Here is a 25,162-nt window from a genome sequence, read left to right on the forward strand (position 1 = left end):
ATATTAGCACTGAGCTAATTTCCCAAACTCTACCATTGGATTACACTTCGCACAGTTAGATTTTTAGTTTATACATTCATTTCTGTGGAGGTCTTTAAAGGGGAGGGCGCAGGTTTTTGTGTGTTTTTTCTTTCTTTTGTCCAAACAAACCAGGTTTCCTCCTCAGTCAAAAGGAGATTTGTCCTATGGATTCTGCAGTTGTCTCACAAAAGTGCCATTTTAAGGTAGTGGACAGTGGAGAATCAAAAACCAGTTTGGGGTCTAACAAGGCAAAATGCTATTTGCCTGAAATGAAGCCACTAGAATTACAAACGACCTTTGATTCAACACTGTGGACAAGAGTGGAGCAATCTAAAAGAGCTGTGGCAGTTAGTGTGAATCCCAGTGCATAGAGACAAATCGTTGGGCTGGGCCAAGGGAACATTAGGCTCGAGTTAGAAATTTATTTTTTTTTTTAATGTTAGTGCATTAACTCAATATTGATCAGACTTGAGATGGTTCTCTGACTTTAACTACCTGTTGACTTGATGGCTTGACACCATGAAATCTGAAAATAAGCTATTAAAAAATGTTAGAAGGCTTGCCATATTCTATTTAACTTGCCAGGCTGGTTTAATCTAACCACATCACAACTGACCTTTAGAATTCGCCAGTGTGGCCAACACCTTGAGAGTTTTGAGAAGTTGCCCTTCTTCTGTCTTCCTTCTTTTACTGCTGGCAAGTATAAAATCTTGGTTTGAAGGAATTTCTATTTTGCATAAAGAGAAGGGGACAGGACATAGATGAAAATGTTCAAGGCGGCTCCCCACCCTCCCGCCCCCACCCCAGGTGCTCTCTGGAAGTGAGGAAGGAAGAAGGTGGGAGGGCAGAGACGGTCTCGCACAGCCCTTCAGATGCCATACTCTGTTCTCTGTCACTTTCTTTATGAACTCCTGTGTACCAGGCAGACTTAGTGCCCCCCAGTACAACCCAAATGCCCAGCTCTTACTTAGCTATTTCCTCCATCTTGCAGGGCTGTGTATTAGGGGTATACATCTTTTCCCCCGAATAGTACACAGATTCTTTAAGGTTATGGATTAAATATCAGTCATCCCACAATGCCAGCCTTAGCGCCTTTGTCACAGTAGGTGGTCAAGAAAATTACTGAAGGAAAGAACAAATAAATGATGAATGACTATCCATTTTTATTACATAGTATTTTATGTCTATGCCCTGTCAATGTTTGCGTTAACTACCATATCCTTCTCAGGTTTCATTATTATCTATAATTATGAATTAAAGGCAGAAATTAAATATGCAGGTATATTTTTTCAAGCAGAGTTCCCTAAACTTTTTTCCATTGAGTAGTTATGCCAGCCTTTCCACTTACACAAAACTAAGCTCCAGGAATCTGGACCTCATCAGAGTTTTTAAAAATAGTTCCTTACCTTTTCCTTTTTGAATTTTCGATTTCAACATCATTTGAGATTCATATGCAGTTGTAAGAAATAGTATGGAGAGGGGCACCTGAGTGGCTCAGTCTGTTACATGTCCGACTTTTGATTTTGGTTCAGGTCATGATCTCAGGGTCATGAGATCAAGTCCCACATCAGGCTCCACACTGGGCATGAAGCTTGCTTAAGATTCTTTCCTTCTCCCTCTGTCCCTTCCCTCCCCCTCTCTAAAATAATAATAATAATAATTTAAAAAAATAACAAGAGGGAGAGAGCCTCTTTACCGTTCACTCAGTTTCCCCCAGTGTTAATAGTTTATAAGTATAGTACAGTTTCACAACCAGGAAATTGACATTGATACAATTCACTGAATTCAGATTCTACCCATTTTCCAGGTACTCACGCATGTGCACACACATGTGGGCAGGCATACATGCACAAACATTGTCCTGGATCTTTCCGAAGCCAAGAAACATAGTTTGAAACAAAACTGTGCTTTTGAAATAACGATCTCTCTTTTAAGTAAGTGATTTTGAAAGCATTTGACTCATCTCTATGTTCTGTATTTGGAGTACCCAACCTATCTGCCTGCTCTCAAGGTCACGAAGTGTGCTTACAGGCATAGTTAGTCTGCAAGTGAACTAGCAGCCCCAATGATTGGAGTCAGCCCAGCTTCCCCCCCCCTTCCCTACTCTTTGAGTGTGTAGGTACACACACACACACACACACGCGCGCGCGCAAATTTTCTGCTGCTTGCCTTTTTTTATGCCTGAGTACCTTGCTGACAAGTGCTAATAACAAAATACCCAGAGAGAGTCCAGTTGAAGTTAGCATACATTAAACATTCTGAACTTGTCCTTTTGCTCATAGATTGTGCATAATTAATAATTAAACAGTTTCAGTTGTAATGGGTTGACCTTCCTGAACTGTTCATTATTCACAAGGCAAAGGCATCACTCAAACTTTTTTCCCATTGTCCTTCGCTGTTCCTTAGCATGACACGTGCTTGTGTTCTAGTTGTTTAGCATAAGGGGCTGACCAGGTAGTTACTGAAACCTCTGAGACTTGGAGACTGTCCTCCTTGAGGACCAGAATTGCTTACTGAAATGGTTGATGGCCGCTGTTTTTACATAACAGTTGCTGGCTCCATAACAAGATCCAGCTTGTGTCCCTGTAGCAGGACTCTCGAGTTGATAAGGGGCTAGAATCTCAGGTTAAGGCTTCTGGGTAAGGTTGTATCCACTGTTTCATTCCATACCTCTGTGCTTAGAAGTTCAACAGAAAAGCATCCCCCAGAAAAGCCCTTAAGGTGAAGTATAGCTCCCAGGGTCTTAAGGAGAGTGACTTTTATTAACCATTAAGAGTTGGTTTCAGCCAGTCCTGAGAGTTGTTACTGTAACTGCTTCTCCAGCTCCTGTTTGTGTTTTTGAAATGTATTTGTTCATCTTCCCTGAACCCAGGTTTCGCAGAGCACGTTTTTGATGCGTAGTAGCAAAGACTTGACTAGATCCCTGAACCCCTGGGCAGGGTTCTCAGGCTCCTTCTCACCCAGCAGTGACTGGTTGCTGCCTCTGCCTGGGAGCTGCAGGGAAACTGGGACAGCTCCACTCTGAGCCTCCCTCCCTCCCTCCCTCCTTGGCGCAGATTTGAATTCCAGCATGAAACAGACAGATTCTTGGAGGTGTTCTGCAATGCTCTTCTAAACAAACTTCTGGTTTTACTTGCATAAAAATGAGAAAAGTATACTCTAAAAATCCTCCCAGTGTGGTGAACACCATCAGGTCTCTTCATTTGCTTTCCTCTGGAGTGTTAACAGCCTGCGTGCTTGTATGGAGTAGGAGACTCTCAGAGGACTCCTTTGCTCATCCCTCTGCCCCCCCCCCCCATGTTTGTGTGTGACATTCTGACCACACCCCCGCACGCGCTCACCCCCTATCTCCCCCACCCCCCATCCCCCACCCCAGTCAGACTTCCGTATCTCAGAAAGTTCTCCTTGGAGGTATGCAAGAGACACAGCTTTTAAAAGGAAAAGAAATATCTGGCATTATGCATGTGAGATTAGAATTTCCCCCCCGCATGTCTGATGAGTGATTCTTTCCAGGCACCCCTGAGATGAGACTCCGCTCTCTGCGGTTCTGTAAAGTCGACTTGGGGTGGCATTTTCACAAGTGAAATAAATTATTCATGGGTACCACCCAGTGTTCCTTAGTTTTATATTATGAGGAACTTAACAGGCTACAATATCAGGTCTTAAATAAAATTAACTACCCATGCAAAGATGTCACATTGCCTCGTTTTGTTTCTCATCCATGTTAAAATGACATCTTCATCAAGTTGCCTAGTCTATAATTCATTAATTTACTCTTGGTATCATACTTTGAAATGAGGCCCACATTAGCATCATGTTTTATACCAGGATCTTTGTAGAAAACCAGTCGAGAATTTTAACCATCTTAGTAAATATTCAGCCACATTAAGACAGTAGGCTTTTATCTTCCTAAACATCGCATTTAAAATCAACTACTCCTCAGACACTCCCAGGACCAGAACCTCCAGAAGAATTTCAGAAATGATGACTTGGAGGACTGACTCCCTGATAGGGGTCCATAGTTTCTGCACCTCAGACTTTGAACCGTTGTTGTACTAACCGTTTTCTGAGACAGCGAAATGTCATTTCTTGAACTGTGCCTTGTAGAATCTTGCAGGCGCCGTGATATATATATGGCTTTCCTAAAACAGGCCGGGCTGAAATTGATATCATGTTTTATTTTTGCTCTTCAAACTGATGAGACTTCTGTGGCCATTTTATAGTACCTTTATCGAAGACTTGTCATGTTGTTGCATGCCTGTTTCTTCTGAGTGGACGGTTTCATCAGCCCCCTGTTTTTCATGTCCTCTCTGTGTAATGCCTGCATGTAATCCTTTGAACTTGGCAAGATTTTATTTCACTCCCATTTTCCTTTGTTTTCTTTTCTTCTTGGAAGCCTTTCTCTACTGATGAGAATTTTAAGTTTATGATTACTAACCTTCTCCTGATCTGGATGAGTAGAGTAAATTCAAAGAGGACAGAAAGGCAAAATCTAAGGATCATTTCGTTCACATTCCATTTCTTTTAACCTCTTTGGGATTTATTTATTATTATTATGATTTTTTGGGGGGGGCTGCTTTGACCCCCTCAGTTCCTTTTGATTTAATTGTATTTTCCAGCAGTTTCCAATTGTTTGAATTGGAAACAAAGCCTTAATAAGAGTTCTAGTTAATTTTCTGTCTTGTAATTACCGATCTCATTTTTCTGATAATTGGCCACAGCAATTATATGTATATTTACTAATCACATAGGAGGCTGTGCAATTGTATCTATCTGCCACCATTGATAATGACACGCATATTGCAGAGGTGCTTTTATCATCTTCTTTTTTCCACTACATCAAAGCTATTTCCTCTCGTTCTCAATAATGAATACATGCATGCATTTGACACAGTTGTGTGCTAGAGAAATTGTTTGGCTCCCACCAAATGCTGCATGCTCTGAGTTTCTTGCCTGCAGCGCTGGAAGGTTGTATGTAATGATATATTGCTCATCCAAATGGCCAAAGCACTCCAAAGCACAGTGAGATTAAAATAAGTCATTCCTTTGTTAATTTAAATAGGTGCATGTATCATACTTTGCAGGGCACTTTGTGTAGGGATGTCAGAGAGGAAAAAAGCCGCCGAAAGGTATTTTTAATAGCAAATGAGAATAGATGGGAATGGAGTCATTTGCAGCTGCCTACTTTATGTGGCTCTCTTGTTCCAACTGTAGGTCTAATGAGATGACTGTTAAAGTACTCTGCAGTGTAATTTCATTACATCCTGAGCTGCTACACTATAAACACAGTGGCGCTCTCTGTCATTCTTGGAAAAACTCCTAAATTCTTAAAGCCTTCCTTTGCAAATGGTAATGGGGTTTGCTCCCTGTGTTACTGAGTGTTTGTCATTTGTGGCTTCACTGTTTCCTGCTCTTTTAAGTGGCTCCCACCTCCGCCCCAGTTCTGTTTGGTGGTCAAGGTGGGAGTTTTTCACTGGGTCCTTAATGCACAGCCTTTCTCATGCATATGACGAGTTTGCCCAGACTGGCAAATAGGCTGAAATTCTTTTCAGGACACAGATTCCCCTGTAAAAGCCTTTCTATTAAAGTAAAAAACAAAAACAAACAAAAAAAACCTGACCCAAATGCTTCAGCAAGCAGTTAAGAGCAGTTGAATATACAAATAAATGTAAATAAAAAGGAAAGTGTAAATAAATAGCAAATCCAGTAAAAGAAACAAAGGTCAACACAAGAATAATTTCACAGCTCTTTGTTAATTACAAGACCATTTGTGTGTTACTTAAATAATCATTAATTTCTCATTTACACTTTCGTACCTTCTTTCCTACCCCGTGGCTATCATTGTCCTTTTTTCACCTCCCCTCCCTCTTTGCTCTCATGTTTCTCACCATTGTAAAATGTGTGTGGCTTTAAATTTGGCATTTTTGCGTAAACATGTGGGAGAGGGTGTAGACAGTCTTTTTTAATTGGATGAGGCCTTATTTTCCTTCCCACATGGTGCTGAATCCTTGTTATAGATTCATCTTTATCCTGCTCCTTGGGGGAGCTGGGCAGGGGTTGGGGGGTGGGGGGCGCATGGAAAGGAAGAAAAGGAATTGTTGTGACTTTTGGTGACTTGTTTTTCCTCCATCCCAGGATTCGCCCGTCCTTCCGGTTGGAGAGTTCTCCGAGCCATTTGTACATTTCATCACTCAGTGGTGAGCCCGTTTGCAAACATGCCATGCCCTCAATGTAAATGATACATGCCATTAACTCCCAGGCTCCGCGAGACCTTATGGCTTTCCCTGCTTCCTCTTGGAGACGGGAGGGACTTCGGGGCCTTGGGCAGATGGGGCAGCAAAGCTGAAGAAATTGTTTAAATTATGTAAACGTTATTTACACAAAGGGTCGTAAATGTACTTTCGAGGCTTTTTCCTGTTTTAATAAACTGCTGAGAATCGGGCTCCTTCTTTGAGCACAGATACTGTTGCTATCCAATTTCTTTTTTTTAAGAAATACACAATTTTATAGTCCCTGTTGAACAGACATATGAAGCTTATTTTTATTAATGTAACCTCAAGTTACCCATAAAACTGTCTGTCACTTAGTGGAAGCAGCATAGTTTATTAATTCATTGGGTTTTCAGTAAATAACTTTTATCTTTGGTTGTATGTTAAACACAATACTGGTGTTCCATTTCAGTAAATTTTGATGTTTGAAAGACTATGAGAACCTGGTTCCATTAGGCCCACTTGAACCATTAAAGAACTGGGAGGAACCACAGGTCAAAGGGGCCCTCAGTGTCGTTTTACACCTGAGGAAACACGCATTTTTCTTTGCCAGCCCTCTGCCTTTTCCCCCTCTGTAGGACGGTCCCTCTTTTACATCATCCCCCTGCCTCTTCCCATTCAGCAGCACCCAGGAGGCTATGGACGGCCCCATTGTTCCACTGCCCTCCTTCTGCCCCCTCCCTCTCCCCAGCATGGAGAAAGAGAAGGAAATTGGGAACATAGCAATGACCGCCACAAAGCAGGAAGCAGAACTAACCAGAAACTATTCGGGACATTTCGGAACTTACTCACAACTACCACTACCCGCCTTCCCCTAGTCCACTGAATTCCGTGTCATCACGCCTTTAGAGTCATGTTCGGTGGTGGAAAACGGAACCCCTCCTTCCTGTGGCGCCTGGAAATGGTGCGGTCAGGAGTCCTTGCCAAACCAAAATGTTTGTGCACTGTCCCCTGCCCCTCCCCCACCATGATCCATCTGACGATTACACTAAAGTGAAGCTAAGAAATATTCCTTAATATAAATGTCAAGCTTTATCACCTTTTTGACTAAGTGTAATATGTTACCTCTTAATAAAAATGTCTCATACGGTTTATACTCCATAGAAAAACATGTGAGGAAGAGATTTTTTTTCCCCCTGACTTTAAAAATTTTATTAACCCTGTTTCTATTTATTTAAAAGACTTATCTAATATTCTGTAGCTTTTAAAAACTATTTTTACCCTGCAGATGTTTCATTTCTAAAGCACGCCATGTTGGAAAAAACATATATATCCACTGAACACTGGAATCCTGAGCTCATCGATAATATTAGAGCCCATTATCCAAAAATGTGTATTAATCTCTCTTAATTTCCTTTACGTGGAATTCCTTGAAACGCTCAGAAGCCCATCATGGGGATGCCACATTTTGAAGTGCAGAAATTGAAAAATAAACCAGGCCATTCCTACGCTGCCCAGAGCCCTGGTTTGGGCATCACCCGCCTGGCACTGTGGTATTCGTAACGGGAGGGCTGTGCATCTTGCTGTGTGGCCTGAGACCCCCATGGGGGCGGGGCCGGTTCTGGGCAGAAGTGGGAGGGGAGCAGATAAGGCTTTGCCTTCCTTCTGTCCAAAAAATTAATCAGCTGCTATGTAAAAGTTTTATGGAGACAGGGGGTGGGGTAACCTGTGTTGAAATTTCCACAGATGTCAAGCCGAGACAGAAATGATAGTGGGTAATAGCCTTGTTTTCCCAAGAGATACAGCTACTTTGGAATGTCAGATTAGGACTGTTACCAACTCCACTGTCGAGACAGCTTGAATTACTTGCTAATGAATGCAGTATATGAGAGGTGCATATGGTTATTTATAGGGAAGGCAAATGTCCTTGATGTCATTAATGGTTCATAACTACGGTTCTTATTTACCAAATGATCATTAAGTCTCTCCACTCAAAAAAAAAAAAAAAAAAGGAAAGAAAATACTGTCAGCAAATGCAGGGATCATATGACGGGTTTTCCTGGTGCTCGTTAGAGGTTGCCTTGTATAAAAGAAAAAGCATCTGTGTGATTTTCAAGTAATAGAAGAAGCAGTCTCTTTTCATGACTTCATCCCACAGACTCTCTGAGTTTGGTATGGATAACGGCCACCAGATAGGTAGTTGCGCGTACTCACATCAGTCCCACGTGTGAGTGCTTCATCCCGTAGCCTTCATACATGACACAGCTCCCGACGATACTTACTGCATGTCAGACAAGCAGCGTTTTCTATGAGGAATGTGATCCTTTAAGCAGCTTAAACAAACTTAACCCCCCCCCCAGCTGTTTAAAGAATATCGACCTGCAATGTAGCCAGAATAAATAAAAGTTGAACTAATATAACAGCCCATTTGTAATTTTGTAGCATTATCTAGATTCCTGACTTCTTTTATGACTTGTCATTCAGAGTCAGAATGAAGGAATAAAATATTTTCTCATTTGACCTGGTAGTCATGTTTTTTTTTCTTACTACCTGATCCCAGTTACGGAAAAAGAAGTCTGTCGTTACCTAGATTTAAGTCTGAAATAAACTGAAAACTGAGTCAGGAAGAAATAATTGCTGCTTTTTTTCTCCCACAATTATTTCAGAAGTGGGAATTAGGTAAATGTAAATTCATTCTTCATCTGTAGTGCAAGAATAACTAGCCCTCCGCAAAAAACTTTGTGTTTTTCTGATTCATGAGATTCCCCAAAATCTGATTAATTAAAGGCCCAAATAAAAGAAAGAGAATATATGCTAATACTTTGGCCAAGAATTGAACACGGTGAATTTGAAGTCATTCAGATTCCAGGGGAAATAGTCCGTGGTGGAAAGTATAGCACAGATCCATGCGTGATCTAGATAATGACGAGCTTTTCTTCCTCTTACAGCATGCGAAAACAACCCAAAGAAAGACCAGCACCTGAGGACCTGATGGTAAGTACATTGTTTTAATTACGTTAGCATTCTCTATATATCTGTGCTTAACCTTCTGCTAAAAGAACTAGAATGGAATTTAAAACATCCACAGACTCTTAGAGACGCTGTGTTACTTACTCCATTTGGGTAGGTGTTTTGAAGCTCAAATCCTCAGATAGTAGTTTTTACTTTTTAAAAACCCACCACCGGGGTACCTGGGTGGCTCAGTGGGTTAAAGCCTCTGCCTTCAGCTCAGGTCATGATCCCAGGGTCCTGGGATCAAGCCCTGCATCAGGCTCTCTGCTCAGCGGGGAACCTGCTTCCTCCTCTCTCTCTGCCTGCCTCTCTGCCTATTTGTGATCTCTATGTGTCAAATAAATAAAATTTTTAAAAAAATAAAATAAAAATAAAAACCCACCACCATTTTGTAATAATAAGGGAGGGGGCGCCTGGGTGGCTCAGTTGTTAAGTGTCTGCCTTCGGCTCAGGTCATGATCCTAGGGTCCTGGGATCGAGCCCCATGTTGGGCTCCTCTCCCACTCCCCCTGCTTGGGTTCCATCTCTCGCTGTAGAAAAGAAAAAAGAAGAAACTTAAGGTAAAACTCTCTTCCTCTGCCTCACATGCAAGGGTCACCAGTTAATCTGAGTTACTCCTTCTCCTCCTCTGTTGTTACTGCCTCTCAGCACCCAGAGCATCAGTAACAGAAAAGCGAGTCAGCGTATTCAGTTTTTCGCGGTGTCCTGCAGGAGATTCCGAACATGGCGTGGAGTGCTCTTGGATTCATGCAGAATGAAATTAGATTGGCTGCAAAAGATCAAGTTAATGTGAATCTTTGGTCTTTCCTCAGAAAGAGACAACTATGAGCTGCGGGTGCTGTGTTCTCAGCTCCAAGGCCGCTTTCTTTGATGGCGAATGACAGTTTTTAGTCGAGCAGGGAGAGGAACAGAGACGCTCCCTAGCAATTCCCAAATGGTCATTTGTTTAGTCCAGATTGTTGATTTGACAACACACAAGCTGTTAGAAGGAACGCCAGGATCGAGCATTAGTAACTAATGATTATAGTCTGCTCTTTCTCCTGTTTCGTGTGCTCACCATCCCGTCTTAGACCGTTGCACTCAGAGCACACCCCGACCAGTCTTCTGTCACACTTTAAACAAGAAGCATTTAGCAGATACCAGTTCAGATGATTTCATCCGTTGTATGCCATCCTGATAAACACCCTATGTGCCCAAACTACTTCTCATACAATACACCTTTCGTCCCAGAATAGAAAATAACAGGATGTTTCCCTTTTGCATCATGAGGGCTTTCCAGGAAGGTAGCGTCCTCCCTCGTGTTACCCCTGGAGCAAATCTCAATTTTCAGGGTAGTTTCAAGTTAAAGTTCACCCCCAAAAACCTCTGCAATTTATAACTGTGCAGGTATCGTGTCTGGAATAAACTGGTCTTTTGGTGGTGGCGTGTCTTGGATGGTTGGGAGATTGCTGCAGTTAGTCACATTTGAGAAAACTTGGAACAGGTTCTAGAGATGGAGACCCATTTACCTTGTGCATTATTATGCTATGGCTGGATAGCTCAGCTATTAAAACAAAGGAATAGGGTTTCATAAAACAGATATCTGTTTGTAAATGCATGTTTCCGTGCTGCAATGAGTTGGCCACTTTTAAATAAAACGCTTCGGATTGCACGTACACCCATCCATGCATATGGATGTATGTCCTGGTGGGGAGCACAACTCCAGGGCAGGAAGTCGTAAAGACAAGGCCAGAGGGTGCGCACTTTCAGTGCCTGAGAAGAAAGTGTGTGTGTGTGTGTGTGTGTGTGTGTGTATGGAGAGACAAGTGATACATATCTCGATATCTCTCTTTATAACTGTACACCCTGGTGTGTGCTGTCCCACATTTTTAATTAATAAATATCAATAAATCAGTAAAATACAATGAAAAATGTAGTCACAGGAAGCCCGGTTCTCTATTTAATTTAACATTTGTAGGACTGCTCCCAGTGGGATTTAAATGCACATATTCCCTCAGGTACAGCACTCGTGAGGCACCCTGCTTAGAAAGGGTTTGGTGAGGAAGCCGAAAGCTTGGAATGTGTGTGAGGCTCCTGTGGTCAAGGGGGTTGGGCCCTACCTGCCTCTGACCACGGTATTGAGCCACGTAGGGGATGAGAGAGAAATTGGGTTGTACCGGGCTTGAGGAACCTGAGTCACGTCCTGGGAGCCCAGTCTTAAGGAACCAGCTTCTTTATTTCTTCCAGCATATTAATGGCTTTAATTTTTCCTTTTCCCTCCCCGCCTACAACCTATTTGATGGTGCTCCCATCTGGAAGCTGAGAGCATGCTCTGGAATGCATGAACTAGAGGGGACATTTGTCACTGTGGGTGGGGGCCTGCCTTTCACAAAAAGGGCAGTTTATCTCCCTAGCACGGTAGCACCGGCCAGCAGGGCACTGATGTGGGCCACATCAACCATGAGGCCTGCAGGGCTATCCAAACCAAAGGAAGATAACCAGAGATGGGCCCGGGTGGAAATACTGAGAGTTACAGAATCATCACCAGAGACTGCCAGTAAGCACAGCGAGCCCCCGCCCAAGTAAACCAGACTGCAGGGAGGGGTGGGCCATGTACACAGTGGTTGTCCGAGCAGTGTTTGACTTTTTATCTGCCACAGGTACCTTATCTCCATAACACCCCAGTCTTCAAACCATCATTTTGGCAGTGTTTGGCCATGTCAGTCTCAAAAAAAGTTTAGACTCTTGAAGCCACTAAAATCCCAGTGTTAGGACTCATCTAGGTGTTTGGTTGTTTAATTCTACTTTTTGTGGTTGTTCTTGAGACGGTTATCAGTTTTTATGTTCTAAGTGGAAGTATGCTAAAGCTGGATGAAGAAATTCCCTTAATGCTCACGCTTTGGGGAGTCCAGAGTTCATATAAGCTGATACACGTGTCTGGCGTGTATCTGTTAAGGTACATAAATAACCCATTCAGAAGTCCCATCAGTAGCATCCAGATCATCTTGGGAGATCTCAGAACCAGATAAACAATTCAGTTCGGCAGGTCTTATTAGACCATGATGTACAAAATCCTGTGCCTGACTCAACAGAAGATACAAGGAAGAGTAAGCCACATTCATACAGTCTTGCAGGGGACAAAAGTAAAGGAAAGTAGGCAACTTGCTGGAATAAAGTAACTCAGAACTGCAGAGTTCTCTGGGGGTTCACTGGGGAAATGGGGAAAGCTACACGGAGAAGGTGGCATTGGAAAAGGGCCTTTGGAGGATGAACTGAACTTCATAGAGAGTTTTCAAGGGGACATTCCAGGTAAAGGAAACAGACTGGACCAAGCATGGGTGTATCAGAGGCTCCAGACTTTTTCGGAGCAGTGTGAGACCTCTAGTGCCTTTTGAAACAGAAATCCCTTTGACATTGGCCTCGTGGAGTCCCAGACCCACAACAGGGGAATTCAGATAGGCAACACATTTATCACCAGCTGGGCGATCTGTTAAAAAATCCCACTTCTTAATAGAAGAAACCCTTTTTTCTTAGAGAAGAAACCCTAGTCCAAGTCTGAAAACGTGGACCTGACATGGAAGCAACACACCGACCCACCCACACCTTTTCTCGTGAGTGGACTCCCATTCAGGTACAGGGAAATTGGCTCCTTCAAGAGCCATCGCATGAGTCAGGAACCAGCGTTAACCCAACAAAGGAGAGCCAGCCACGCAGGCGGCCAAGAACTTCCCACATGCTGACACCCCCACATGCACTCTCTCTGCTCCTAAGAACATGATTCCGTTGGGAAAGAACCCACTCGACAGCACGCTGGTACAAATGACAGGGAAGACCTAGGTCAGCGCCACCCCAGCTCTGTGATGTAGGACCCACAAACTTAGAAAAAAGTTTCCAGGCTGTAGAAGCCCTGTGGAGGTGGAAGCAGAACGTTCACCAGGCTTCAGACAATGCGGTCTCGGCTTCTGTAGAGTGGGGGGCAGCTGCTGCCATCAGAAAGAATTGGCAAGGACGTGACAAGAAGGGAGAAGGTGATGAAACAAGGGTGGTGGAGACCTTTTCCCAAATTGTCATTTTCCCAAAATGTCAATAATCTGATTGAAGGACACCAAAAAAAAAAAAGACCCCTAAATTCAGAGACAGCTGGCTTGAGATGGGAGCGTATTGAGATGGAGAGGTTCAGATCTGGCTTTGCTATTCACATTGTTATGTTTTTGAGTAGAGGATACGGTGAGAACATTGTCGGGTAGACCCTTGCTCACGTGAGCCACAGAGAATTCTTCTGTCCAATGAGTCTTCTTCCCGTAGGGTTCTCTGGTAGCTGTGGTCTGGCTGTGCTTTAAAGGAAAGCCCCCACACTTCCCTTCCCTTGTCAGCAGCTCCCCATTCCCTCCCAGCTTTTAGTGTCTTCATGTGCAAAACGGAGAGGATGCATGAGATCACCAGTTCTTGACCTTGGGTCCATGACTTCAGGAAGTCTGTTAGAGCCCCTGAAATTACATCCAACGTCACGTATGCATGGGGGGATTTGCTTTCTTTTCTGAAAAGAGAAATCCGTGACTGTCATTAGTTTTTCAAACGGGACCATGACCCTGAATGATTGTTAAGCTCCGTCGCTGCCTTTTCATTCTGTTAGTTAGTGCAGTGCAGCCAGAACCAGACGAGCAGCTCAGGAGGGAGGTGTTCACTCGGAGAGCGCTGGCCTGGTGCAGCGGAGGGACGGGAAAGGCCCTCCCCGTGGGACTCAGGAAGGGTGCCCACCAGCTGGCAGCTAGCCCTTTAACCTGCCAGCCTATCCTGAACGTGGGCCTTGACTCAGGTACGGGCCGTGGGCACCTCCACAGTTACAATTTGGGTTCAGAGCACTGTAGATCCTTCTATGCATTTAGAGTATTTCCAGAAGCTTCCCCTGTCTAAGCTCTATTTAATGGAATCTATGCATAGTAAGTAATCAGGTCAGAAGAAGCAGCATCCCGGTTTGAGATCAATCGCTGGCTAATACTTTATCTAGGCCACTTTATTATCTCATGCTGATCTGATTCCCATTCTCCTCCTCCTTTGTGGCATGCAGTTCGGCTGTGGTAAAAGTACGGATCACATACATATTAAAAACATATACCCATTCTATCTGTATGTAAATGCGTGAGGCACAGCTGGATATTGCAGAGGAGTTTGATTTACTAATAGTTATTATCTGTTCTAGCTGCTCAGTGGCAGAGAGAATTTCAAAGAAACAAGCTGGCGCAGAAATTGTCTTTATGCTATTACTATACTGCTTTAGTAATTGTTTAAAAACATGGGTTTTCTCGTCTGGTTCTAATAATGCCTGTTATCTTGTGCATTTCCTGGTACATTCCAGAGCAGGGCGTCCTCATTCAGTATCTTCTCGGGTTTGGGTCTTTTTCGTTTTTTTCCGTTCATGCTACTAAGAAGAAACACAGAGGGCAGTTTGCAATTGAAATTTTGCAATTGACATTTTGCTTAGAAAGCAAGTAAATCGTGGGACTTGGAATCTAAAAAGCAGGTGTGGATGGTGGGGGAGGGATGTCAGTTACAGTCAAAATAGCGCTTTTATATTTTTTTTCCCCTTCATCTAAATCCCAGCAGCTGCAAACTTGAAGGCATCTCATTTCTCAGAAAAGGTTCTACGGATAAGAGGTGGTATTGTTTGGGGGCTAATAAACACCAAACTGCTCCAGAAAAATCTGTTTAAACATTTAATTACTTGTTAACTTGTTTAACTCTTCTCTATTAAATTGTCACTGGTAGCTTTTCTGTGTATCCAAACCTGATTGTAATTACATTTTCTGATAGTTTGGCTCGTTGTCTCTCACTTAATCAGTGGATGTGATAAACTGGGCATCTGCATGCAGCATGGTCCCTTTTAGAAATTGAAGAAATCACCAGGTTAGATTTTTGTCTCTCCAGCACTTCAATTCCAGTATAACTTTTGGATTTACAGCAAATGGTTTCATTCACCACTATTAGACCTAAACCTTTAGACCACAGACAGATAGATGGAATGAACCGGACAATTAAGAAGATGATTTTAGGGGCGCGTGGGTGGCTCAGTCCATTGAGCATCCAACTCCTGATCTCAGTTCAGGTCTTGATCTCAGGGTTGTGAGTTCAAGCCCCATATTTGGCTCCATGCAGGGCATGAAACCTACTTAAAAAAAAAAAAAAAAGATGATTTTATTCAGGCTATTGCAATATGAGGAATATAACATAACCTATGAGGAACATAACCAGGCCAAGGTTATGGAGGCAGGTAAACAAGGAGGTCATCCACCAGTCTTTTTTTTTTTTTTTTAAAGATTTTATTTATTTGACAGAGAGAGATCACAAGTAGATAGAGAGGCAGGCAGAGAGAGAGAGAGAGGGAAGCAGGCTCCCTGCTGAGCAGAGAGCCCGATGTGGGACTCCATCCCAGGACTCCGAGATCATGACCTGAGCCGAAGGCAGTGGCTTAACCCACTGAGCCACCCAGGTGCCCGGTCATCCACCAGTCTTAAGGAAGTCAGGAGGAAAGATGGAAAAGGGTGAAAGCAGGGTGGTCCTTTGTGGCTGACAAAAGAGTGGGGAAATTTCTCCTCTTTTAGTTCTTTCTGGGAGTACAGGGCTCCCATAAAGTTCAACATTATCATCACCATTCTACTAGACCAAAGGTGAGTTTCGGTTTCTTTTGATCCAGAGCTTACTTGTATCCCAAACACAAATAGGCGGAAAGGCACATTTCAGCAGCCCCCTTGCACGGTGTTTGTGGACCTACTGTACTTGCAGTTGGAACTTTTTAAGATACTAACGATGATTTAATAAGCAGTTATGAACTTGGTTGTCCCTTACTCCATAGAGCTTTCACCTGTGTCTTGAAGAGCATGTTTTAAAACAGACCCTTAGGGCCAGACTCCTGCATGTGTCTGGCCACCCATTCTTGCAGACATCACTTTTGCTTTTGGTTACTCATTTGGAGGTGCAAATCAGCTCATTAGCTAAGGCACCCGGAATTTGCAGGGAGAATCCCTGGCTGGCATTGTAACTTCAGCTAAGTATTTCCTTCAAGCGCAGATAGCATCACAGAAGCCTGGGGGCTCCACAGAGGGTCCAATTTACAACCACGGAATGATTTGTTTTATTATTATTTTCAAGTTCTGAAGGCCATTAAAATCATCTGTTTGTGTCTGCTTATAAACAGGAATCCACTACTCAGAAGTTGATTTTAGCTTTTTAATTGCACATAATTACAACGGCAGAATCACTGCCTGGATGCTTGAGATCGCACTAAATCAGACAGCTTTAATTTGAATTTTTGATGACACGTTAGCACTTCAGCGAGAACAGAGAGATTATAACCCCAGAAAACAAGCTTTGTTTTCCCGCAGACGTGACTGCTTAATCTTTTCACGAGACTTTAGCAGATAAATGTGTGTGTGTGTGTTTGGGTGTGTATGTATATACACGCGTGTAGCAAGAGAGATACAGATAGATAAAATCTGTCACTCCTTGATCATGGTGATCTAACAGTTTTATAGTTTCCCAGTTAAGGATAACTTTTTTCCTCCATCGTCAGGTCAGATCTCTTAATACGGTGATGATTTGCCTGTTTAAGATTGTGGCTTTTTGAACTCCTGACTGCAACACTTCTTTCTTGTTTGCCTGGGCCAACCGCCATCTCCCCAGCATCGCATTTCACGGCACAGTGAGGCCGTGGCGCCTTGACCGCAAGAATAGTCTGGTTATCCCGGACGCAGCAAAATGGAACGCTGGGACTGCTCTGTGACATCATGCCGCATTCCCAGGGGCTAAGCTAGGTCTTGGGCATGTGTTGCACGTTAGTTCCTCATTTGACACCACTCAGCCCGTTGGTAGTTTCTTTGATTTGGGGGGCGGTCTCGGTTTGGAACACACCCCAACCCCGTCCTTGGAGGTCTCCATCCTCCTCCCTATCACAGTGCTTGCCCCCTTCTCCGAGGCACTCCAGAATTTACTGTCTCTGACTTGGAACAGTACTTAACTACACAGAATTACGTATCCATCCTCTAGTCACAAGTCGGTCCATGTAGTACCGTGGTTCCTAATGCTGGCAACTCATCAGAATCGTCCGAGTAGGTTAAAAATAAGAGGCAAAAAAAAAAAAAAAAAGCCTGGATCCCAGCCCAGATGAAAGAATTGTTGGTGCTTGGGCCAGGGAGCAGGTACTATTTTGTTCTTTAAAGCTCTCCAGGGAGATTATAGGGAGCAGCTGGAGGTGAACTCACTAGTTTAATGCCTTTTTCCTCCAACTAGACTGTAAGCGCCTTGAAGGAGGGTCATGCTCTTCCGATTCCATGCCTAGCATGGTTGTGTGCGACTGCCGTTCAGGCGAGTCTCTGCTCTGATTACAGGAAGAGAACTCACTATTGCCTACTCTTGGCGTGTGCCCGTCTCTCGCATCCCACTCAATGAAACACTGTCCTAGACGTCGAACAGACAAACAGAACAGTTCTTGTTCTCCAAGAACTCACACAGTAAAGCCAAGGAAACTCACCCAGGAACAAGCCATCTCGGGACATTGTAATGTACAATATAAGTTAGGCTGACCACACTAGAAGACATGGTCCGATTAAAGGGTTTTGTTTGACTTAACCCAGAGGTCATCTGCGTAAAATAATGTGGTGCCAAAATAAAGGCATTTTGAGGCTTTTGCTGTGTTTGCAGGGATAACATTCAAGACGTGTAACAACCAATACAGCATGGTTTGACCAGTCAGAGCAGATCCCAGGGCTCTGGCCGTCCCACCTCGGGATGGGACGTGTGGGAAGAGCAAGGCAGTGTTCAGCACCTGTCACCTTCAGCATGTGTCCTGACCCCTTGAGAATTTGCCTCAACAGTTAATTCTGAAACAAGAGGTCATCGGAGAACCAAGACCTAGAGGAGACCACCTGGCCAGCACCGTCTTCATTTGGTTAGATTGATAGCAGGGGGACCCCACGGTCTTTATCTACCAGCATATCAGATGCACACCGGCCCAGCCCCTAGCTCTCGGGAATAATGGATTAAGTTGAAAAAGACCAGAAGATATTTAGCCGTTTGTGGGGGAAATACAGAAAGATCTGAAGCCTAGTCTCTGTGATTTGGGAATTGCCGTTGAAGACAGCAAACTTGTTTTCCTGGGAGTACACTCCAATAAAAAGATGCAATTCTTATCAATAATTAATGAGTCTAACCAGGAATTTCAAGGGCTGGAAAAATATTAGAAGCCTCCTACTTACAGTTGAAACCAGCTGGATTTGTTTAATGGGTTGTTTGCTTTTTAATTTGTAGTAGTTTGGAGAGAGACCTTTGGGGATCAGGAGTCTTGTGGTTTCAGCGAGGCCTTTGGTAGATACACAGTTATTTGGGGGGCCAGATCTGTCTGCAGATAATTTGAGGTTCTCCTGGCCATTTAGAGACTGCCTAAAGGCAGTAGAGACATTTGGGCCTTCTGTCCTCTATTTAATTTTCAAGATTAGAATTAAACATTAGGTCTTGGTCTACCGAGAGACATTTGCTGGAGCATGGACTAGTTTCTTTCCAGTATCCTGGTTTACCGTTTCTCAGTTCTCTGTGTAAATGGTCACTGATTCTGAAGTAGGAGGCTAGGTAGCATTCGTTTATTCGGGCAGAGAGGTTCCCTGGGCACAAATAAAAATGGAATTTTCCAATGTAACCCGATTAACTCTTAATTGTATACCAATAGCCTACGTGTATCTCACCTCCCTCAGAAGGCTTCTGGATGGCCTGCGTGTCTTTTTAAACTTGGGGGGAGGGCGGCGCGGAGGGGGATTCAATTAATAGCGGGACTTTCTAATTGTGGGACTGGTGTGGAGTTGACAAAAATTTGTATAAATAGGGTACATTTTTCCACTTAAGAGGGCCGTGCTGAAACATTTTTAATTGGATTTTCATGGTGATTGACAGCATTTGATTATGACAGTAACTTTATTTGGCTGGACTGCTCTCGCCTCTTGTTCAGATTTTTCCATCAAAGCTCTTTTTTATCCTCTGAATCCCCAGTGGAGCAGCAGTCATTGTGGAGGAGCCTTTTAGCACCTTTGTTGTCACCATCCCTGGCGATGATTGGGCCCAGCTGGTAGTGGATAAGAAAATGTCCCTTTCACAAAGAGGCTGTGTCTCCCGCCTCTGTGGCTTCAATAATTTTAAGAGCCCCCAAAACCTGTTGAGGATTAGAAGGAGCTTTAGATGTGAAATGAGTGTTAAGTATTAGTAATCGGGAGATTAGGGCCCCAGGGACAATGGGAGATAAACAAGTGCAATTAAGGCAAATCTGCCGATGTAAACAAAATTTAGCAGAAACAGATGCCCTAACCATTTTGGGGGATTGATTTGAGGGCACCAAGGAATCGATTTTTGTCTTGTTTACACTTTCCAACCCCTGTGATATACTGAAAGGCGAAATATTTCATACAGCCTGATTTTAGTTAATTTTTTTTCCAGCGCCTCACAGTAGGCGCCCTGTCTTCTCGCAGTGACCAGGCCTGAGTTTATTCAGCATTCACAGGGAGCAGCTAATTGTCTATGAAGGGCCCCCGTGTTTAAATGGGCTTGACAGGAATTTAAATTTTGTTTCAATCAACCCCTGTGCTCACAGCCTGCTCCAGTTTCTAATTTTTAAATTAAACATGATTTTTTTTTTTTTTGAAGCCGCGGCCTTGCCTCTGGAATGCTCCGGCTCTAACTCTCAGAAGGCAAAAATCGGCAATCCTGCAACGCTTGTGTGTGCAGGGCCCGAGGCACCAGCTCCCAGGCTGGAAAGTCCTTTCCCCAAAGCAGGCGTCCGGTCCCCACGTCGGGGAGGTCAGCAGGGCTGCGGCTGGGCACGCCGTCCTTCGCGCCTGCAGAAATAGCCCAGCTCTCCCGTGCAGGCCGCAGCGCTGCATCGTGCGGAAAGTGGGTTAAGTACCAAAGAAAGGCAGAAGGGTAGATGGGGGGTGCTGGCTGAATTGTAACTCACTGCACATGTGGTACAGATGCGGGTCTCAGGAGTCCTTTCTACTCCTGGGAGATGGGAGAGAACACGCTTTGGGCGTCACAAGTGTGCTCTCCCTGTTTTCCATAGTCTGAGCCTCCCGGCTGATGCCGAGGAGGCCCGTGGCACCCCTGATTCCTGACCTCAGCCAGCCTGCAGTCTAGCCAGAAGGCTGAGGATATAAACAGCCACGCGCTGGATAGAATGTGAGACCGGCCAAGGCCCTCCCTTGCCTACACCCACCCCCGTTCACCTCGCGGGGCTCCTGCACACGCAGCCTGCGCTCTCATGCTCTCACAGCGTCCACAGGCGGGAGGCATTCCCGCACGGTCGTGTCTTGGCTTATGCTGTTTCCTTACTGCAATTCCAGTCATTGTAGGAGCCCCCCCAGACTTGCTGAGGATTGGAAGTAGCTTTCGATGGGCAATGAGCGTCAACCAGCACAACCTCTGTGAAGCTTCCCAGGTCCCTCTGTAGGGTTCCTGACTTCCTGCCCTACATACCCTTCCTCCTGGCAGGTCCCTCTGTTAGCACGCGTTTCTCCCTTTGTGGCAGTAACTTGTCTACCTAACTGGTAACAGTCCATAAACAAGACTGAGTTTCTGGAGGACAGCATCATGTCTCATTTACCTGAGCATCCTTAACATCTAGCCTAGTCCCTAGCCCCAAGTAGAATTCTCGCTAAATAGTTACTGAACTGAAATGTTATGAAATTAACAGGTAAAGTGTTTTCTACGGAAGGCAAGATTTCTTCCAGCCAGCGTTTTCTGGGGAGGTTTTGTGAACTCGTAATAAGGAAGGCAGGCCTCACAGAACATTTATTTATGTGCGCGTGTTACTTTCTGCATACAACATGGAACACAGCTCAGATCATAAGGAAGAGTAGCAGACCCTCTAAGATCCACACTAGCCAGAATCCACACTACAATTTATTTTCTCTGAACTTACCTGAAAGTAGTTGGAAGGAGGATTGCTTGCATCTTGGAGCTACAGATAAATTCAGAAAGGCCTCTGGTCTTTAACATTTAAAACAGACTTATTGTAGAGAGAGAAATTAATCTAAACAAATAGCATTTTTTAAACACATGAGTTTACAGAGTTCTTTCATATAAATTAGTCACTTGACCTTCACACAAACACTACAAGGGTTATTCTTACTCCCATTTAACCGATGTGTTAAGCCAGGGCTTAGAAAGGTTAATTGACTTGCCAGGAGCCACGCAGCCAGGACGGACTTAGGACCATTCTGCCTTAAACAAAGCTGTTTAACAGTGGGCAGGGGAGAGTGGTTGTGAGAATTTCCGCAAAGTCAAACTATTTCTTGCAGTCGAAAATAGACGAAGCACAAAGAGCCTGCAAAGAAACATGGAGGGCTTCAGCAGTGTGCTTGTGAACCCCAAATGCCCTGCTGGGATGGTTGCTTGCCCCACTCCGTATGGTCCCTCCGCCTTGGCCTTGTCCTGCCACTGCCAGGCCATGGTTGAAGCAAGGAGCTGGTGGCTGCCCGTGGAAGCCTGGACCTCAGTGCAAACAGACCAACCAGGGGGAGAGAAAATAATCACCAGCCGTATGTGCTTGGTCTGCATCTGGGAGGAGCCTGTAAGAATTTCGAGTTATTGTTTTTTGGTTCTGTCAGCCTGCAGCAGAAGTCGAGGGCCTCAAACCTTCTCTTGTTCTCAGTTCTACCATCATAGTTACAGAAATCAGCAACTTCCAAGAGATACATACTGTTCCTTGAGTTTGGGAGAAATTTCCTTGAACTCAGCAAATTTACCGAGCCCATTCTGTGTGCCAAATCTATTGCTAGGTTCTGTATAGTGCTACGCAAATATGGACCGTGGACTAGTAGTAGCATCTGAACTGTTTCTCGAACATGAGATAAGGAGTTTGTACCAGAATATAGATCAGGCATGACTCAAAGCTTCTGTTTAATGCAGCTAATGTTCGTTGGTAGAAAAAATTGGTTCGTGAAGGAAGCCACATGCTGATTGACCTTGTAGCAAACCAGTAGCAAGCAGTTCTCAGACCAGCCACTTGAGTTACACAGCTGCAGAGAACAGGCTGATCCGAGGAGCTTACAGTGCTGTGTGGAAGTGAAGCACTGATGTAGCCAGGGCACAGCTGGCCTGACTGAGACACCAAGAAGCAGTTCAGTAATCTATTTATAGATGGTCAAAAAGAACTCAATGAAAGACAACCTTCAGGATGGGAAAAATACTTGCAAACCATGTATCTTGATCAGGAGGTAACATCCAAAATATATAGAGAACTCCTGCAATTCAACAGCAAGAACCAAACAATGCAATTAAAATGGACAAAGGACCTGAACAGACATTTTTTCCGGAGGAGATTATACGAATGGCCAACAGGTACATGAAAAGATGCTCAACAGCACTGAGCCTCAGGGAAATGCAAATCAAACCACAATGGGCTGTCACCACTCACCTGTCAGAATGGCTCTCACCCAAATGATAAGCGATGACAAGTGTTGGTGAGGATGTGGAGAAAAAGGAACTCCCTTGCATTGTTGGTAGGAATGCAAACTGGTGCAGCCACCATGGAAAACAGTATGGAGGTTTCTCGGAAAATTAAAAATAAACTATATGATCCAGCAACTCTGCATCTGTGAATACATCCAAAGGAGATGGAAACACTATGTCAGAGATACCACACCCCCACGTTTATGGCATTATCTACATAGCCAAGTCTGGAAACAGCCTGTCATTGACTGATGAATGAATAAAGATACAATATGTATGTACAATGGAATATTATCCAGCCATAAAAAGAAGGAAATCCTGCCATTAGCCACAATATGCATGGACCTCAAGGGGACTATACTAAGTGAAATAAGTCTGACAAAAAGGCAAATACTTATGATCTCACTTCTATGTGGAATCTTAAACAAAACAGACTCATAGAAGCTAGTTTTGCTGGGGGGGATTAGATGAGAGTGGTCAAAGGTGTATGATAAATAAGTGTGTGTACAAAAGATACAAAAAGATAAATAAGTACTAGGAATAGAAAATACAGCGCGGGGCACCTGGGTGGCTCAGTGGGTTAAAGCCTCTGCTTTCAACTCAGGTCATGATCTCAGGGTCCTGGGATCGAGCCCCGCATCAGGCTCTCTGCTCGGCAGGGGGCCTGCTTCCCCCCCCCCCCCCTGCCTGCCTCTCTACCTACTTGTGATCTCTGTCTGTCAAATAAATAAAAATCTTAAAAAAAAAAAAAGAAAGAAAGAAAATACAATGCGATAGCTATAGTTAACACCGCTGTATGGTATATTTGAAATTTATTAAAATAGGTAAATACTAAAGGTATTCATCCCAAGGAAAAAAACATTTTTTTCTTTTATTCTTTTTTATTTATGTGAGACGTTGGATATTTTTTAAAAGGATGATGGATGTTACCTTATTATGGTAATCATTTCACAGTATTATGTAAGTCAAATCATTATGCCATACACCTGAAACTTAACACATTGCTGTATGTCAGTTACATCTCAGTAAAACCAGTTGGGGGTAAGAACCAAAGGAAAGAGAAGCGAAACTGGTGAGGACCTCAGGAGACATGTGATCAAAGTAGTTAGGTCACACAGCATAGGAAGCCAGACAGAGATTGGGGTCCGACAGGAAGGCAGAAGGGAACCTGAGGCTGAGAAGACGCCCCGCAAATGTGTGTCCAACAACACATGGGAGCGGAGCAGCGGGAGCACGACCGTGGAGCCGTGACCTTGCTCATTTCGATAACCGTTACGGTAGAATTGGAAAGGTGAAAAGGTTGGCGGCCAGACAGTGGGCAGACATGCCCTGTCCTCTGTATGTGAAGTCTGGAGAAGCCGAAGATGGGCTCAAGATCCTGAAAAGCAGTCTGCCGTGAACGTGGACAAGAAGTAACATGGTAAACCGGAGAGAGCATTGCGGTCAGAAGCTATGATTTCCTGTACAGGCTCTGCTCTAAGTAGCTGGGGAGTCACCAGTTATGTGGCTTATCTGAGCCTCAGCTGCTTCATCTGCAAAGTGGGGGTGATGGTACCAATCTTCCAGTATTGTTGTTGTTATTTAAACAAGATGAGAGTTTTGTGGAAGTGTGCTTACAAACTGTAAAGTGCTAGACACATGTAGAGCACTGAATCACTCAGCTTCTTTGGGTTATGATTTTTTTCATCCGTCTAGTGTTCTGGGCATTTCCAACTAGTAGCTTCTTGGAAGACACGTGTGTTTAGTGGTGCTCACTGTGAGTTAGATTGAAGTAAATGTGTCTGGCTATTCCCAGCAAGTGTCCAGTGAACTGGTAATTTCTTGGAGGGTGGGCGGACCTCTGTGAGTTTTCCTTCCCAGAGATTAGAAAGCTTAATTTTTTGTCCTCTGTTATCAATAAGATGTAATGAGCACCTTGTTGGAGGGAATTATTGTGAACCAGTTAATCAACAAGTATTTGCTGTCTGTGCCTCCGAGGTGCTGTGATGGGTTCAAAAAGAATATGAGAAACAGTTGTGTCCTAGAGGAGCAGAAGAGACCCCCGCACGGGAGACATTCGGAGAGGGCAGGAAGGGCTGTGTGCCGCTGACTTGCCTGGTGTGAAAGCTCAGGGGAGGACGGCTGAGGCTCTCCATGGTTGGGGAGGCAGCTCGGCTCCAGCAGGACCTGGAGGATCCTTGGAATTTGTCTCAGTACGAGAATTAGAAGTGGCAGCTCAGCCAAAAGCCAAACCCTCCTGCCCCTCCACCCCTCCTTTGCTAGCTGTTGGAGGTCAGGCATGGCCCCCCTTCTCAGCCTCACATTCCTTTCTCATAGAAACAGAGTCCCACAGAGCAGAAGATTCAAGTGAGATAAAAGTATGTTACATGCCGGGCGCGGTGTCTGGCATAAAATGAGTGCTCACTCAGCAGTCGCCATGATCATCGCCATCACTGCTAAAAACAAGAGGGAAAGGT

At 44.2% G+C, this 25,162-nt stretch overlaps 1 protein-coding gene across 5 annotated transcripts in view; it reads left to right on the forward strand.

Annotated features, from left to right (window-relative positions):
• The window catches only part of MAP2K5 (mitogen-activated protein kinase kinase 5), a 257,796-nt gene that overhangs the window by 209,856 nt on the left and 22,778 nt on the right, over positions 1-25,162 (forward strand). For 4 of the 5 annotated variants that reach the window (XR_006818657.1, XM_046008023.1, XM_046008025.1 and 1 more), the window contains 2 exons: positions 6,157-6,218; positions 9,179-9,224. Coding sequence is in view for 4 of the 5 variants with exons in the window: in XM_046008023.1 (XP_045863979.1) it covers positions 6,157-6,218; positions 9,179-9,224 (108 nt within the window). In the remaining variant the exon portion in view is untranslated. Of the gene's footprint in view, positions 1-6,156; positions 6,219-9,178; positions 9,225-9,890; positions 10,663-25,162 lie in introns of those variants that run through there. The other variant, XM_046008027.1, reaches the window with a different exon arrangement.

This window comes from Meles meles, chromosome 6 (genome assembly GCF_922984935.1).
Source record: "Meles meles chromosome 6, mMelMel3.1 paternal haplotype, whole genome shotgun sequence".
Taxonomy (NCBI): Eukaryota; Metazoa; Chordata; class Mammalia; order Carnivora; family Mustelidae; genus Meles; species Meles meles.